The 16142-nt window shown below is 42.4% G+C and overlaps 1 protein-coding gene across 3 annotated transcripts; it reads left to right on the forward strand.

Moving 5' to 3' along the window:
- The first annotated feature begins 1686 nt into the window (after positions 1 to 1686).
- Positions 1687 to 11966, forward strand: ALDH8A1 (aldehyde dehydrogenase 8 family member A1). Of its 3 annotated transcripts, XM_050894771.1 has the most exons (7): positions 1687 to 1824; positions 5918 to 6065; positions 6458 to 6613; positions 8020 to 8169; positions 8825 to 9081; positions 9888 to 10049; positions 11514 to 11966. In XM_050894771.1, exons 1-7 carry the CDS (start codon positions 1687 to 1689, stop codon positions 11964 to 11966), a joined length of 1464 nt encoding a protein of 487 aa, XP_050750728.1. The 3 variants fall into 3 exon arrangements, with proteins under 3 accessions (XP_050750728.1, XP_050750731.1, XP_050750729.1); XM_050894774.1 differs by lacking the exon at positions 9888 to 10049; XM_050894772.1 differs by lacking the exon at positions 8020 to 8169.
- The last annotated feature ends 4176 nt before the right edge of the window (positions 11967 to 16142 follow it).

Here is a 16142-nt window from a genome sequence, read left to right on the forward strand (position 1 = left end):
TGGATGCACATTTGTAGAAGTATCAGCAATGTTTATATGGAAATGACTTTTGTAAAACCTTATGAATCTGAAATATCTGAAAACTGTTATTGCCAAAACTGAAGCTTATGATTTATCACTATTTGTTTTGTCTTTTTATTGTCCAGAAATTGCATTTAAATACTTAACTAGTTTCAGCATGCCAGCAGTGAAGGTTTCAGTGCACTTGGATTCCAGAGATTCGTACTGCTGAGCTCCTGCGTTGAACCATGTTTAGGTTACTTTTAAGTCAGGGGACAGCTGAGGTGCTACAGGCAGAAGAATGTGTCTTCAGTCAGTAAATTCCTTGCTGTTGGTGGACAAGGAAGTGTGATATGGGCTGAACCTCTGATAACCCTTCTCACACATAGTTGCATTAAATTTTGAGACTCAGTATTCTGTGACTACAGAAAAGCTACTGCATGCTTTCCCAGTTTGTAGCTTGGGAGAGCCAGAGGTATTACCTAATCCAGTTTCAACATGACTGTACTACCTTTCAGCACTGATTTGAACTCTGCCCAGAGGCACCAGTTTGTTAATGCATAAATGATCTGTTGTTGTGCAACAAAAACATACCACCTTTATTTGATCAAAATATGTTTTGCATGTTGATCCACAAGAAATTTGATGGCTTGCCAGTGATCTAGGGTGCAAAAACTTTCTAAACTGCTGACTGAGATATTCACAGTCTCCTGGTGGCAACATACTACTCTCCAATATGGATGTCGTGTTTTGAGTATCTCTGGAGTGCAAGGAGGCGGCATGCAATCTTAGAGCAATTTGATAATCTAAGCATTCTCTCTTGGAGAAAAATGTCTTTTACACAGCTTTTACCAGGCAGTTCGGGTTCTTGGGAAGTTAAAGAAAAACCTAGTTAAATGTAACAGGCTTCTCTGTAGTAAGGCGGCTTCCACTGGAATGTCTATGGAAGGGAAAGCATGAAAGCCGATGTCTTGCTTCTTTTTTAAAAACTGGATTTCTGACAACATACAACAGAGTGTACCCGGTAGGATTGTGCTTCTCAACTGTTTTAAATTGAAGGGCCACTCAGCTGCTTGTATTGTTTGATGTTTGGGGATATTGGTGGAAAAAAGAGAGTTTCTTATGTTTAAAGTCTTTTGTTTTGGCAGAAGCATTGTTTTGGGGGTTACAAGGAAAAGTATTGATGATGACAAAGCAGTGAACATGAGCTGCAGACATGCTAGTCCAAGTGTCTTTTCTCTGTGTCTACTGACAGCAAGAAGCAAGTCCCTGGCTAGGTGTTTGGGTCTTGAACTATTTTGTGTAGTTGTTGCAAAATGTCTTCAGACTGTAGCTTGAAAAACTGGTATAGGGAGAAATTTCCCTGTCAAACCATTCTTTTTCTCCCCTTCTTCAGTACTTTATTTCCTATAGACAGAGAGGAGCTGTTTTCTGACAACTAAGCTGATCCTGCCTCCCTCCTTCAACTCCTGGAAAAGAACCGAGTGTCACAGAAATAGTAATTTTTTCCCCCTTTCCTCTTTTCTGCTGTTGTTGCCAGGTTCATTCCCACTTGCGAGCGAGCAGTGCAGGGAATACTGAGGGAGAGGGGGAGGAGTTCAGACTCACTGTGCAAATACATACAGATCTACTAATCTAAATTGGTGCCTCGTAGAAAAAAATCACAGATGAAGCAAGCGGCTAATGATGGCTCACTCAAAGGCTCTCTTAGTGCTGGAAAACTTTATAGGTGGCAAATTTGTTCCTTGTTCCTCCTACATAGACTCCTATAATCCGTCCACTGGAGATGTGTATTGCAGGGTGCCAGACAGTGGCAAAGAAGAGGTGAGTGCTATCCAAATGTCCAAAGAAGTGAAAACGTTAAATGCACATAACTAATATTTTGAGTGGGAGAGGCTGAAGGTGAGAGAACAGAAAAACACTGACGACTTTAATGCTTAAATAAGTTTTGATTGTATTGTAGCGCTGTGTAATCTATTGCTGTGGCAGCAAATACTGTTATTTTTTTACATTTTGCTGTTAGAAAGTTACAGGCTGGATCCTAGGCTGGTGTAAATCAACAAAGCTTCAGTAACTTCAGTGGAGCTCCTTCAGCTCACGTGGGACATGTCTTGTACATAAGTTAACAATAGCACTGAGACTGGCTGCAAGTATAGACAATCTGTAAGAGAGAAAAGCGTTTATTGATCTCTTCTGTAAATAAACTTAGAGGCACCACATACAACTAAACGTGTTCTCCCTTAGTGTCTTGATGATTTGCAGTTGTCATTTAAAAGGATTTTTGGCTTGCTGACTCTTCCCTGAAGATGGTAAAAAGCTTCCAGACCTCTCTGGTTTTGGTATTAGCAGTTGGATATTATTAAGTGGAGGTGAAGTGGCTGCGATGAGTGTGTTTCCTTATAACGTAGCCTGTCCTCTGCGTCAATGTAACGTTTCCTAGCCCTGTGCTCTCTAGTGGGATGAGTGTTTCCTGGTACCTTATACGTGTTCATGTGTGGATGGGCTATGTGACATTCATCTGGGGAGCTGCAGTTTCATTGATGCTACTTTATGAGGGACCTAGAAGTGTGTGTCCAACATAGTGTTTCAGATTTACTGAAGAGAGAAATGACTAGAAAAGCTTGGATAATGCAAAGAGCTTGGAAAATACTGACAAGTAGTATACAGTATTTTCAAAACGTTTTTTAAAACAAACTGCTACTGTGTGTAGCTGTTCCCTTCACTTGCAATTCCAGTCCTGTTGACATCTTTTCTCTTTGCTTCTCTCAGCAGAAACTTTTGCACTGTAATTTCAACTGGGTAAATATTTGCTAGGTGCTGGTGACCAAGGGTTAAAGAGTAACAGGTTGGGTTTGCTAGAATAAATCTGTGTAAGTTCATTCCAACCCTAATTATGCCTGAAAAGACTTCTCTTTGATGTGCAGGTGCAAATCTTCCTGTTCATTCATTTGCAAAGAGAGAGATGTGAGAATGCCAGAACAGCCTAACAAAAGTAGGCTGCTGGCCATTCTGGAGATACAGTTCAAATATACTAAAGAGCACTGGCTTTTCTCTTTCAGCTTTCTGAGTTAGTGGTTGTGCGTAGCGGTGGGAACCCAGTTTAAACACCTGTAGAGTCGGCAAGTGCTTTACTCCTGCCTTTAGACAACTATACAAGAAGGGTGGGCTCTGCAGAGCTCGCATCCACTGGTGACTGACGGAATATGCTGCAGGGGAAAACACAAGCACATACTACTTAGAGGGTATCTAGAGATATCAAAATAAGCATCTAGACCTAGGTTCAACAAAGAACTCGGGATGCTGGTTTCTAGCAGGGCTCAAAGTCCAGTTGGATTTTTTCTTGGTTAATTTTAGTGGAATGTTAGAAGGCAGAACGGAGACAGACAGCAAATCTGTTGCTGACCCTGGAATTTAACACCAGGTCAGCTGCAGTGGCCATTTCAGCCAGTTTCTGCCAAAAACACCAAATGTTTTTTTTCAGGGGTTAATTTGTCCCTCAGCTAGATGTCTTAAATTCCAAATAGCAGCACCAAAGCAAGGTGCTCTATATCTCCAAAAGACAGACTGGTGAGTCTTATTAGTCCTGGCAAATATCTGCTTAAAAAAATCTCTCTTTAAAGAACCTTGTTGCTGTTCATCATCCCCTGGGAAAGCAAACATCATGTCCTGAAGGCAGTTTTGGGTATTTTGGTATCAACCTTTTACGATAGGTCCGGATTGTGTGTTCTTTCTCTGTGTCTGTCTTGTGCAGAAGAGGAAAGCAGAAGGAAGTGTTTCAGACACGAGTTCATAGTTGAATTCTTATATGTGTTTTCTTTGTGGCTCAACTTTCTTTGCTGCTTTTTGCTAGCCAAACTAAGTAATTGTTTAACCTTTGTATGCTCTCTTACTACTTCTGTGCAAACCTCACTCCTTTTTTTCCTCTTGCCTTTTTTAAGATCAAGCTACTGCCACTTCATTCCTTCCTTTGCTGATTTTCTCTTTCGCTGTCTGTGAAAATGCAACATCTTCCTTCTTCTAACCTGCTAGGGTTTAACCTGGAGGGTTAAAAATGCAGATAGCCTTAACTTCACACCAACCCTCTCTTGAAGCATGCAGCACATGGTGGAAAAGGCCACAGAGGAGAGAACAAAGGAGAAGCAGCACCATAATGGCACCTAATGACAGGAGGGTGGAAGAACAAGTTAATTAGTAAGGGTGGTATGGTTTCACAGAGGGTGAACCTTTTCAGGGTAGCGTGCCATCTGCACCTGACTCACCCAAGAAGCTGCAGTTCCCCTTTCCCAGGCCTGCTTTGGCCCTGCTCCAGCTGTTCGGTGGCTGACAGCCTGCCGCCGTCAGCACCTGAGCAGTAGGTTGTTGAACTAGAGTCGAAAGAGTAGAGTCTAGGTTTCTGAGCTTGGCCAGTGATCCGTGTGACCTTGTGCAAGTTGGTTTATTTCCCAGCCTGGCCTCCATACCAGTATCGTTCTGGCCTTCAGACTCTGGCCTTTGTTTTTAGGGACACCATAAATTCTGATGTGCATGGGGGGGAAGGATTTCCACCTGCTTGAACTTTTGTGCCCTCGTTAGTAAAACATCATTGGAATGTCCTGAAGGAACAAATTTGGAACTCAGATTTGTGGAATTGATGGAAAGGAGTCTTCAGTGACTGCATGGGAACTGGCGATGTCACAACATTAGGAGAGGTCAGAATTATCTGATTGTTATTACATCAGCATCCTCCTAGTTATTGACTTGGGCAGATTTCCAAAAGCTTGAAGAAATTTATGAGCAAAAATGATGGGAAACCAACTAAGACAGCTTTGGCTAAAAGCCCCCCTTGGTGCATATGTTAGACATGGGAAGCAATTAAGAAGTGATACACAGGAAGCAAAAATTGGGAAATAGGGCAGTAAATTAAAATATGCAAGGGTGTTGGTAAACATCTTTAGACTGGTAAACAACCTTGAGAAGGAACTGCTTATAAATCAATTGATGCAGGTAACCTTCATTTAAGAGCCCAGAGGAAACGATTGATGGAAGAGAGCGCTTTTTGGTGAATTTTAATCCTTTGAAGCCTAGTCTCCTTCAGAAAAGTGCTGGCATTCTGCCACTGTTCTGAAAAGTCAGGCTGAAGGACCATGCAGTAGTTATGTACATCTCATGCAAAATACTGGCAAGACTGGTATGCATCTATATGAAATGTGTAGAATGATCTTTCATATCTGTAGACTTTGTTAGGTATCTGATGAGAGAACTGACTAAACCCCAATAATTTTAGAAAGGAGCTAATTTTTTTTTTTTTTTTAATGTGAGGGAGTTAATGAGTTTCTAGCTGTGATCAGGTAAGATTAAAAATTTTCTCTGAGTATCTATTCTGTAAATATATTCTTAGTCCTTGGTTGAACCAGCTGGGGGAAAGGGAAGAGGAAATCGAAGGCTAGCACGGCATACAGTCTGTTCCTTCCCCAACCCCTTACTTTCATCATTGTCCGGTGTGGCTGAAGTCCTGTGTTGCAAGGACTGTGGATGCTTAGACTGAGGCTGCATTTGCTCTGGGAGATGCTTGCACTTTCCCCCATGAGAAACAAGAGCCTGCATGAGTTCAGCTGGTGGCACTTGCTGGTGCCAGCTGACAGGTCTGGCATTTCCTCCAGGCCTGGAGGGTTGCCCACAAGCTGCTGGAATGTAGAGAAAAGCAAGAGTTACAGTGAAAAAGAGTATCAAGAAAAGAAACTGTCTTGAGTTATGAGATAGCTTCTCCATTTTCATCTTCTCAAGACATTATCAATAGTCACAGCTCTGAAGAGATGCAGTCTTCGCAACAATGTGATCTGGATTATTAGCCTCTCAAATATGAGTTCATCTGCTGATTCTTTGATATTCTTTCTAAGACCTTCCATTAATATTCAACATCCCTCTCTTGCTTTTTTAGGTGGAAGCTGCTGTCAAAGCTGCCCAAGCTGCCTTTCCACTTTGGTCCTCAAAAAGTCCATTGGAAAGATCTCAGATCCTGAACAAATTGGCAGACCTGATTGAACATGACCTGGAAGCATTTGCACAAGCAGAGTCAAAGGATCAGGGTAAAAATTGGAACTGTTTTATTGCCAGTCTCAAATGTAGAGTGTCTTGCTGAATATTGAAATGGAGGATATGGTCCAAATTTTTAGTACGGTATGAGCTGTTGGTGCAAATTGGAGTTGATGTGCGTGAACTTTGCAGCAGTTGCTGATTTTGGATTCCTGGGGCTTTCTTGCTTTTCAGAATTGCTGATTTGGACTTCAGTTGTTAGATATTTGGAATGCAATACTACAGGGGAGCTGTTGCTATTGACTATAGTCGCACTGTGTTGTGGATTACTTGGGCGCAGGACAAAAGACTTTTCCCAAAAGACATGCAAATCAGCTTTCAGAGCAGAGTTTAAAGCACTGTTTCTGCCCATGATAACGCAGCAGTGTGCTTGGTTTTGTTTCAGGAAAAACCATTACGTTTGCTAGAACAGTGGACATTCCTCGGGCCGTGTACAACTTCCGATTCTTTGCCTCTTCCATCCTTCATCACACAACAGAGTGCACCGAGATGGCAACCATGGGCTGCGTGCATTACACCTCGAGGGCACCTGTGGGAGTTGGTATGGTGCTCCTGAAGTGCTGAAAAGCTTGGCAGAGTGTCTGCCTCAGCAGTGGCTCAACAAAGAAAGAGGATTTTTCAAAAGCATTTGTTGTCTCTGGATCGTGTGCTAAACACGACTAGTCTGCTAAAGCATGAACAACTTTGTGTAGAATCAGTTATGCTACTTCATGGTAAAAAGAATGCTTACATGCCTTAAAAAGCCTCTGTTTTAACCTGGTAGCTCTCACCCTCAAAATCTCTCTTGTGTTTTGTACTTGTGTGTCTGTGTGGGTAAGTAAGTACTACTGCTGTGGATCAGGGAGGCGTTCAGAAGCCCTGAGCTGCTGCTCCTGCGGGGAGAGCTGGATCCTCCTCGCCTTCGGGGAAGCAGTAGTAGCTTGCAACGTGACGCTTCAGCCTGTGACTGGAATGCACACGGGTGGCGAAACCGCTTGTAGCTGGGGAATTGCTGAATTCAGCCACTAGATGCTGCTCATGCTTCAGAAATAAAGTGGCTGTGCTGACTCGAGGAGTAATGGAGTCGGAATGATTCCATTATTAGGTGTTTTATCTAAATATATATGAATTCTACAGTCACACTTGAATTATTTAAAAAATAAAATTGGCTAACCTAGAGGACCTATTTAAAAGTTTTTGTGAGCAGTGGAGAGCATGAGTACTTCTGGTAAAATTACTCTCGTAAGGAAAAATCACTCACTGCATCTGCTCCATCAAACAGCGAGAAATCCTGTGGCTTTTGTGAGCAATCACACCAAACAATTACAGATTGTTTTTCACTATTTCCTATAAATACGTAAGGTGAAAGTATTCCCACAGGCAATCACTGAAAAAATTCTGGTCATTCAGCAGTTTGTGGAAACAGCAGTTTGTACGCTGATAAACTTTGGCACTCATAAGTTAAGCTAAAATTTATCAGGAAAATATGCACTGTATGTTATGCATGCTATTTTTTGTATTACAATTGGGAAAAAAAAAGTTCTAAAGAGCAAGAGAAAGCAAGAGTGATCTGAGCTAAGACACATTACCTTAACTTGCTGTTGTCTAACACAGAATGTTACCACAGACCAGTTGATGTACATAGTTTTCATGACTAACGTTGCATTAATGTTTGTAGAAAACACTGAAAAGCTGCTGTGAATATAAGATTCTGCCCTGAAGAAGCAGCAAAGCTTATTTGGAGAGTTCAGCTGATCACCTTTAGGATCATTTGCACAAATCTTTTAAAATCATCTGCCTCTGAGAAATGTTTCTAGTGGCAAATTTGTTGTACAACTATCTGGAAATAAAAGCCATAGCCAAATTCCCTTCATAAATCTGAATTGGTATATAACTGCTTGAGGTTAGAGAATGGAGTTTTGTCTCCCAGCAGACTGAACTCCTGTCTTGTGTGGTTTTGCTTTGTAGCTGGTTTAATCAGTCCCTGGAATTTGCCACTATATTTGTTGACCTGGAAAATAGCTCCTGCCATTGCATGTGGAAATACTGTGGTTGCCAAGCCAAGTGAGATGACATCTGTCACAGCTTGGATGATGTGCAGACTCTTGGAGAAAGCGGGTAAGTCCTGTAGCATGCTAGGGAGGGGGAATGGGGTGGGAATGCTTGCCTGTGCACCATTTTTTTTGTTGCAGAAATCAGAAAGTGCTCAAAGAATTTGGGAAAGACTGTTGGCTGTAGCTGAATGTTACACTGGAGAACAAAAAGCTCTCCCTGTCCTCGTACTACCCCATCTCCCCACCCCAGCTATTGCCCAGTTTTTCCACTATCTTCTTATGAAAAAGTCTTCCTGTGCTTCCTTTCCCCCTCCTGCACTCCATGTAAGGGTGTCCTAAGTCTGTGGTGCCAGCAGAGGAACCATGAGGGCACAAGAGAGTGAGAATCAGCTCTCAGTGGCTGTGTCGTGGCTGTATTTCACGCACTATTAAGAAAAACTGGGAGGACAACTGCTTCTTCCCTGAATCAATGAAAACTGAGTCTCTGATGATGGATGTCAGGAAAGCTTGACTGATTAGCGGAATTGGTTTTATCTTTTAACTCATGACCCCCAGAGTTATTAAACATCATGCATTTCAGCTACTATCTAAGTTAAGGGTCAGTCTTTGTCACCCTAGAGCTACTGGTAGTTTTCTAACTTCAGAGACAAACCACAGTGAAGTGAAACCCGCAGAGCAAGGGGAAGGGTGCGAAGACTGTGTGCCTTTCTTCCCATCAGGAGTACCCCACGGGGTGGTGAACGTGGTGTTTGGAACGGGCGCCAAGGCGGGAGAAGCCCTCGTCTGCCATCCCGACGTGCCTCTGATCTCCTTCACGGGAAGCACGCTGACGGCCCAGCGGATCACGGAGAAAAGTGCTCCGCACTGCAAACGGCTTTCGCTGGAACTGGGAGGCAAAAACCCCGCGATCATCTTCGATGATGCCGACTTGACCCAATGCATCCCCGTGACCCTGAGGTCCAGCTTTGCCAACCAGGTGCCTCCCACCTCTGTAGCGTATAAACCCTGTTTGCAGCAGGAGGTGTGCGTGTGTCTGAGAGTGTGTGTGCGTGCATGCACGTGCACGTACCTTTGGATCCAAATCCTAAATTGTCGAGGTCTGTTTTAAGATTCTGTGTTGTAGGCAAACTGTAGATAGAAAAATATGAAAAAAATGTCATTATTCCACAAGCAGGGAAACAAAATAATAAAGGGCTCTTCGTAGTACTCTCCATCAGAAAATAACAAGGTGTTACTATCCCTCTCAAAATAGATGTATTGCCTATCCTCCCAGAAAGCAGCTGTTTTAAATCCCACCCTGCAAGTAAGTGGGAAGCTTGCTGATTTGCTGGAATTAAATTAGGAAACTCCCCCCAAAATTCTATCAGCATTCCTCTTCCCTCATCACCACCCTTGGGAGAGATCAACAAATCCATGAAACTGTATCAGGGCAAATGTTCAGAAAAATAGCTTGGTATCAGGGATTATCAGGAAATGAAGACAGAGATCATTCAGAGTTGGAAATCACATTTCCTATGAAAAATGTTGGAGAAGACAACATGTAATCAATGAAAAAATCAAATTTATTTGCATTAGTAAGTGACCGTACGATCCTGTTATTGCTGTTTCGTCTTTTTCTTCTCTTTTTAATCTGGGAAAAATCCTACTTTGCAGTGTTGGTGAATGTAGTTTGCACTCCTGAGGATGCAGGGACACAAGTCTTATTCTGGGATGTGACTTGTCAATAGTACAATGTAATATGAATTAATATTGTTGTTTTTCTTGTTTGTTTCTTTTTGCTAGGGTGAGATCTGTCTCTGCACCTCCAGGATCTTTGTTCAGAGGGGCATATACAGTGAGTTTTTGAAGAGGTTTGTGGCAGAGGCTAAGAAGTGGAAGGTTGGGAACCCCTCAGATCCTACGGTCGACATGGGAGCACTAATAAGTAAAGAGCATATAGAAAAGGTGATGTTACACAGAGTTTACATGATCTCATCTCATCTTTTAGAGGGCTATGAAAGGTGATTTCAGAGGTGTATGGAAAGGACCATGTCCTCTCCAGGATTAGTTCTGAGGGATGATGATTCAAAGCCATTATAAGGTATCCTTTTGATAAGGTTTCTGTTGCCTGTGGCCTGGGATCACGTGATTACTCCAGAAAAATCAACTCCATGGGGAAAATAATTTAAAATGACAAACAATAATTTTTTCCCATTTGAAATGAAATAATTCAAAATGCATAAATTTAAATCTTGAATTTATACTAATCAATCTTAGAGTTCAGCAACAGTTTCATGAATTTTAATATTGCATTTGCTGAGATCACATATTTGCCTAATAAGGTAGTTAACAAGGTAAAAGTTTTATTTTTATATCACTCTGGCAAATTCTGGGGAGTACAAGGCACAGTCTCTTAGGACTGCTTGCAGTTATTTGGAATTGTGTATGTGTAGAGGGAAGCTGAGATGGTGCACAGTTAAACATAGCCTGCTTTAGTGGCTTATACGAAATGAATTTTTATGGTGTCAGACAGAGTTCAGGAGAGCAGATGCTCACATCCCCAAACTATCTGACACAATCAGCATAAGCAAGAAGCAGACCGAAAACCGCAGGGTGAGAGACAAAGCCAAATCTTTGTCATGCTTCCTGACGCCTCAGCAGGTTCTCCAGGCCTGTTCAGAAGTAAAGTGGCAGAAACACCCACTTACCGAGGTCCGAGGTCTGTGGCACCACAGAGGACTTCCGAGTCTAACCTCCAAGCTGGTTAAAAGAAAAAAAAGGGAAAGGAGCCCGGTGGTATCTTTGTGGTGTTTCTATCGGGAGAGAAACCAGGCAACAATTTCAGAACAGCAGAAGTAGATCAATAGCATGTCCTATGTGTTCAAGGTAGCATATGATAGCAGCAGCCATGGAAACAGCTTTAATTATTTATTGATGAGATTTTCCATAGCATTCATGGCTTCATCATCCTAGTGGCATGTAAACATTTCACAAGCCTGCCTGTGAGGTAGGAAAATATTACTGATCCCTTGAAGTAAATGAGTGAACTGTGGCATGGAATACGTGGCAAACTGCCCAAGCTCCTGGAAGAAGGGAGGGAGGCTCTGGGACCACTTGTGTTTTCACCAGAGGCCCTACCCTTTTGAGACTACTTAGCGAGAAGGGCTAACGGTGTTGCCTGCTAGGCTAGTAAGTGTTTGGAGAGAGAGAAAGATTGTTTTACAGTTACAGCAAGAAATACCCAGCCTTACTTTTACAGAAACATAACAACAAAAGCTAGGGAATGACCTGTGTTGTTAGGAGGGAAGTAAAGGCAGTGTGATCCAGTTGGAGATATTCAGGGGCTCCTGTTGATGTGCCCAGACTGGAAAGGTGGACCCTGAGGATTTGGTGTCCTTTAGCAGTGATGTTTTCCTGCTGCTTTGCCAGGTAAGGAGCTATGTGAAGAAAGCCCAGGCTGAAGGAGCCAGAGTCCTCTGCGGAGAGGGAGTGGATTCCTTGGCTCTCCCGACCGGCAACCAGAAAGGCTATTTCATGTTGCCCACAGTTATTACCGAAGTCAAGGATGAATCTTGTTGCATGCAAGAAGAGATCTTTGGTCCTGTGACATGTGTGGTAGCATTTGATACAGAAGAAGAAGTGATCAAAAGAGCCAACAGTGTGAAATACGGCTTGGCAGCCACTGTGTGGTCCAGCAATGTAGGACGTGTTCATCGGGTGGCACAAAGACTACAGTCTGGGTTGGTGTGGACCAACTGCTGGCTTGTTAGAGATCTGAACTTGCCATTTGGTGGGATGAAAGCCTCAGGCGTAGGAAGGGAGGGGGCAAAGGATTCCTACGAGTTCTTCACTGAGGTCAAAACCATCACAATAAAGCACTGATGTATGTCAACGGAAGTATTTTAGGGTAAAATGACAGTAATTTGTGTTACTGTAAATGGCTTTCTGGAACACAGGCTGCTATTGTGGCCGTCTTTTTCTTGAACTTTGGTCGAGTAATATCAATGACAGCTGAAAATAGTCATCCCAAATGCTAATGTTGAATTCAGCCTTTCATGTTAAATGAGAAGATCAGTGCGAACTCCACAATCAACCCAGCCCAAGCCAGATGACTTGCTTATCTTATAGATCCTAAAGCTTTTTGAGTATTCCTGTCTCAAAAATCTCTCCCTCTAAGGCAGATTGGAGAAAGGATGATATATGACTGTACCTGTGGTTGGTGAATTACCTTGAGGGACAAAGTAGCAAGCACATTGTGAGGCTGATATTGTAATGGGAATTAACCCGTTTCCACTATAAGCAGTACATTCCACGTACAAATCCATATTGCACTTCACTGATATCAGACAGGGACTAATACTACAGCACACTAAATGCCTAAGGCAGTACCTTTAATCTGTTACGTGGTATTAAACCATGGGATCCTGAAATTCTCATGATACACAGAGACAATAAAAGTTTTAATTATAACCTGTTTTATAGTATGCAGCTGAATCATCTTAAGACTTGTTCTCTAACTATTTTGAAATTACAACCTTTTGTCACTTCTAGGCCTCAGTGTTGGTGTTTTTCACACCCCTGCACAAAGATTTGGCTACATCACAGACAGTGTCATTCTTCGTTAATAAAGACTGGAAGTGACTCCTAAGAGAACTAACTGTTGGAAATGTTTGTCACTGAAATGTAAAACCACTGGCAACTTTTCCTCATTCATTTACAGAGCTTTTTTTTCACTCAGGTATCTCACAAACTTGTTCACATTCCACAAAAAGAGAAATAAAGTTGGATACACATTCCCCCCACCCCGAGATGACTATGTTGCTATTGAATTTTTACAGCAGCCTTCATGATTTGTTTTTCAAGTTTTGAGCTGAATTTCACAGTAAAAATGCTGCATGAAGTTTCATAAATGCCTGTATTCTGAGAAGAGCTAATGAGTCATTGCGATATTTTTTCAGGGCTGTTGGGCAAAAAAAAGGCACCTCTAAAATAAAAAAAAACTGATGAAGAATTATTACTGATGAGATGTGAAAGAATGTAGTAGCAAATTGCTCTGCTGCTCCTCTGCACACCAAAAAGAAAATACAGAGAGAGATTTGGGGTTAACAGGAAATGCAATTTTATTTTTTGTACAGTTCATCACATTTTTAGGGGTGTGGAGCTATGAGATACAGGGCTGTAATACCTTGTAAAACTGATGTAGACAGTCTAGAGGAGTCTCTAGGCCTTGAATACTAATCCATACCTTTATTTTGATATTTCTAATTAAGATAGGTTTTTTGCATAGTGTACGTTTCAAGAGTATATTTTTCAGAGAGGATTTATTTTTTCTTTCCAGAGTTTGGCCAAGCTAATGCTGGGATTTGCACTTTTCTTAGTAAAAATAAAAATGCCAACAGGGTGTTTTAAATTACAGCTGCAGAAAGGCAGTCTTTTCTCTCTCTTTAAGTGCTTTTTGGTGAGAGGAATCACTGGAATAAATAGTGGTGGTGTCCTCGCCTTGCGTGAATCATGCCAGGGACTGCTGTAGAAGTCTTAGAGTGGGGGATGGATCCCACCTCCCCGCTTCCAGATGTCACTCCAGAGTGAGTTGCTCACTGGGAGCGTTTGATATATGTGTCCTGAGTTGGCTGAAAAGCTGATTTTCTCTTTCAGAAGACTTTTTGAAAATAACTTGTACCCCAGAGCTGAGGCCGGAGTGTTTGATGAACCTTGAAATCTCTGGATCCAACCCGGTTGCAGGGCAGACCTACCAGGCAGGCTGAGAACCTGGTCATCTGATGGATTTGGAACAAGTACCCCCACCTGGAGATGAGTTAAGGAAATACATAAAAATGATAGGCTTAGTGAATTGATGTATTCTGAAGAAGCACAAACATTTTGTTTTATTTTAAAACTCTGCCTAGGTCTATTTGTGACCATGTGGTGGCAGCAGGACACCTGCGCTGGTTTTTTTATCCCCCAGTCACTCATTTTGCTGGGAGTGGAATGAACAGCTATATCGGTGCACGTTTCATTCTGCCAATTATTTTTTTTTTCTTTTTTTTTTTCCCCCCCAAATCCTCTTTGGAAGAGCAAAAGAACCCAAAAGCTGTGAAATGCTTCATTAGTTTGGGGGGCAGGCGTTTTCAGCAACAGCAGATGGGATATGACACAATTAGTAGATTTGGATGGATTCCGTCCCCCACCTGGATCTGGTCTAGGTTCAGTTTTAATGAGCTAAATTTTCTTTCAAGTGTTGATTCTGGCTTGGTGTTAGATGTGATGGGAGATTTCTGTATATATTTCATGTACAGGAGATAAAGGCCTGTGTGTCATCTGTGTGTTTCTGGCCCAAGATATCCGAGGTATTTTATAGAGAGGTGGAGTAGTAGGTGGGGAGGGGACAGAGCTCTGCAGGACCCCCAGATGAGGGGTATGGAGATGGCAGCTCCATGTCCAGCATGGGTCTGAGGGTTTCTCAGAGGTGACCTCCTGGGGTGCCCCCTTCGGTCATCCCTGTGTCCAGCACCTCAGAGAGGTAAGGGAGGTCTGCTGGTGCTAATGATGATGCTTACTTTTGGGCAGGAGGGAGAGCCCATGTGAAGATACAAAATATTGTCCCTCTCTGCATTTTCCATCTGTAATGGACTCCTCCCTTCTCCAGTTAAGGTGCAATTCAAGTCCCTTGCTTATTCTGCTATTTCTTGCCCTTTTAGGTGAGTAGAGATTCACATATGTATATATACACATAGGTGGCTGGGTGGGGAGATTTCTTTTCCTGCCTGTAGTAATGGGTAACTCTTGCATTTCACATGCCCACCTCCAGCCTCTCTAGCCCACAAGAGAGCTGCTGGTGCTTGTGGCTGTGAAGCAGGTGACATGAGAGAGGTTACCTGCTTGTACCAGGGGCTGTCAGTGGGGACACTGAATTCTCCTACATACCAAATGCTATGAACTTTCCCATATTTTCTTTATTCAGACTGACTTCTGGTATAGCGAGGTGTGTGGATAGCTGTCTCCCATCTTACAGACGAAGTAGTCTGAGAACTTCTTCCTGCAGACAATGAAGGTGCCTGATGCAGCTGCTTTGTTTCTGGATTTTCTGCTCTCCATCCCAGTGCACAGTGAAGAGGATATCCTGGAGGACGAGGCAGGCTGATCCAAGGCATCAGGCTGACGGCTCTCATGGAGCTCTCTGGTCTATGCAACCTGGAATTTTCCAACCTGGCAGCAAAGCTTTTTTCTGTAGACTGCCCTGGCTTGTGCATGAAATCATGTGGCCATTGTGAGGATTTGTTTAATTACTGTTACGTAAAGCCCGAAGAGTTGCTCCATCTGTTAATTCTTACAGATGGAGCGAGTTCAGTTCTGTTTAACACCAGAAGACTATCTCACTGGTGTGAGATGATTACTTTACATGGGTAGGTAGTAATATATTTGCCATACTTTACAGCTCTCAAGTAGCATAGGGTTATTTTTGTTCTATTTCAGATCTTTTCTTAACATGTTTATATCTGTATCCAGCTATTGTATCATGCTTGAAAGCAGCTTTGCTTAGGGAGGCTCTGAGCATACTTCGGAGAGGAGACACATCAGTTCTAATGTTTATATTCAAATCAAGCTACATCCCTGTTCCCACAGTGTTTGTAACTTAGGCAAAACAAGAAGTATGTGTAAAACTCCCAGGGATGAAAATAGACTTGACTTTTTGGGTCAAAGAAAGTTTCATGCCTAACTTAAGTGTGCAGAACTAGAATGTAAGCTAGGCTAGTTTTAAAACCTTAGCTTTGAATTTTCAAGCTTCAGAAAGCTATACCTTAAGATTCAGCTTCACAGGTAGAGTTAGATCTCTTATCCCTAAGACTTTCCTCTTACAACAACAACAAAAGAAGAAGAAGAAGAAATAAAAAAAGGGCGGTGGGATCCTGAGGGAACTGTGAGGACTTCCCTGTCAGGCTTGTCCTCAGGGCTGAGGTGTAAGGTTTTGCTCAGTCTGGAAGGATGTTTGCTCAACACCTGTCTCAGCTCCAGAAGGGATGCCAGTACTTGACTTCAAGCTTCTTATTAAGCTGGATG

This window comes from Gymnogyps californianus, chromosome 3 (assembly GCF_018139145.2).
Source record: "Gymnogyps californianus isolate 813 chromosome 3, ASM1813914v2, whole genome shotgun sequence".
Classification (NCBI taxonomy): domain Eukaryota; kingdom Metazoa; phylum Chordata; class Aves; order Accipitriformes; family Cathartidae; genus Gymnogyps; species Gymnogyps californianus.

Excerpts from the sequence above, each read along its gene's own strand:
- ALDH8A1 (XM_050894771.1), top strand. The coding sequence starts at position 1,687 with ATGGCTCACTCAAAGGCTCTCTTAGTGCTGGAAAACTTTATAGGTGGC. Across the intron at positions 6,614-8,019 it reads GAGGGCACCTGTGGGAGTTG|CTGGTTTAATCAGTCCCTGG; the intron begins GTATGGTGCTCC and ends TTTGCTTTGTAG. Across the intron at positions 8,170-8,824 it reads CAGACTCTTGGAGAAAGCGG|GAGTACCCCACGGGGTGGTG; the intron begins GTAAGTCCTGTA and ends TCTTCCCATCAG.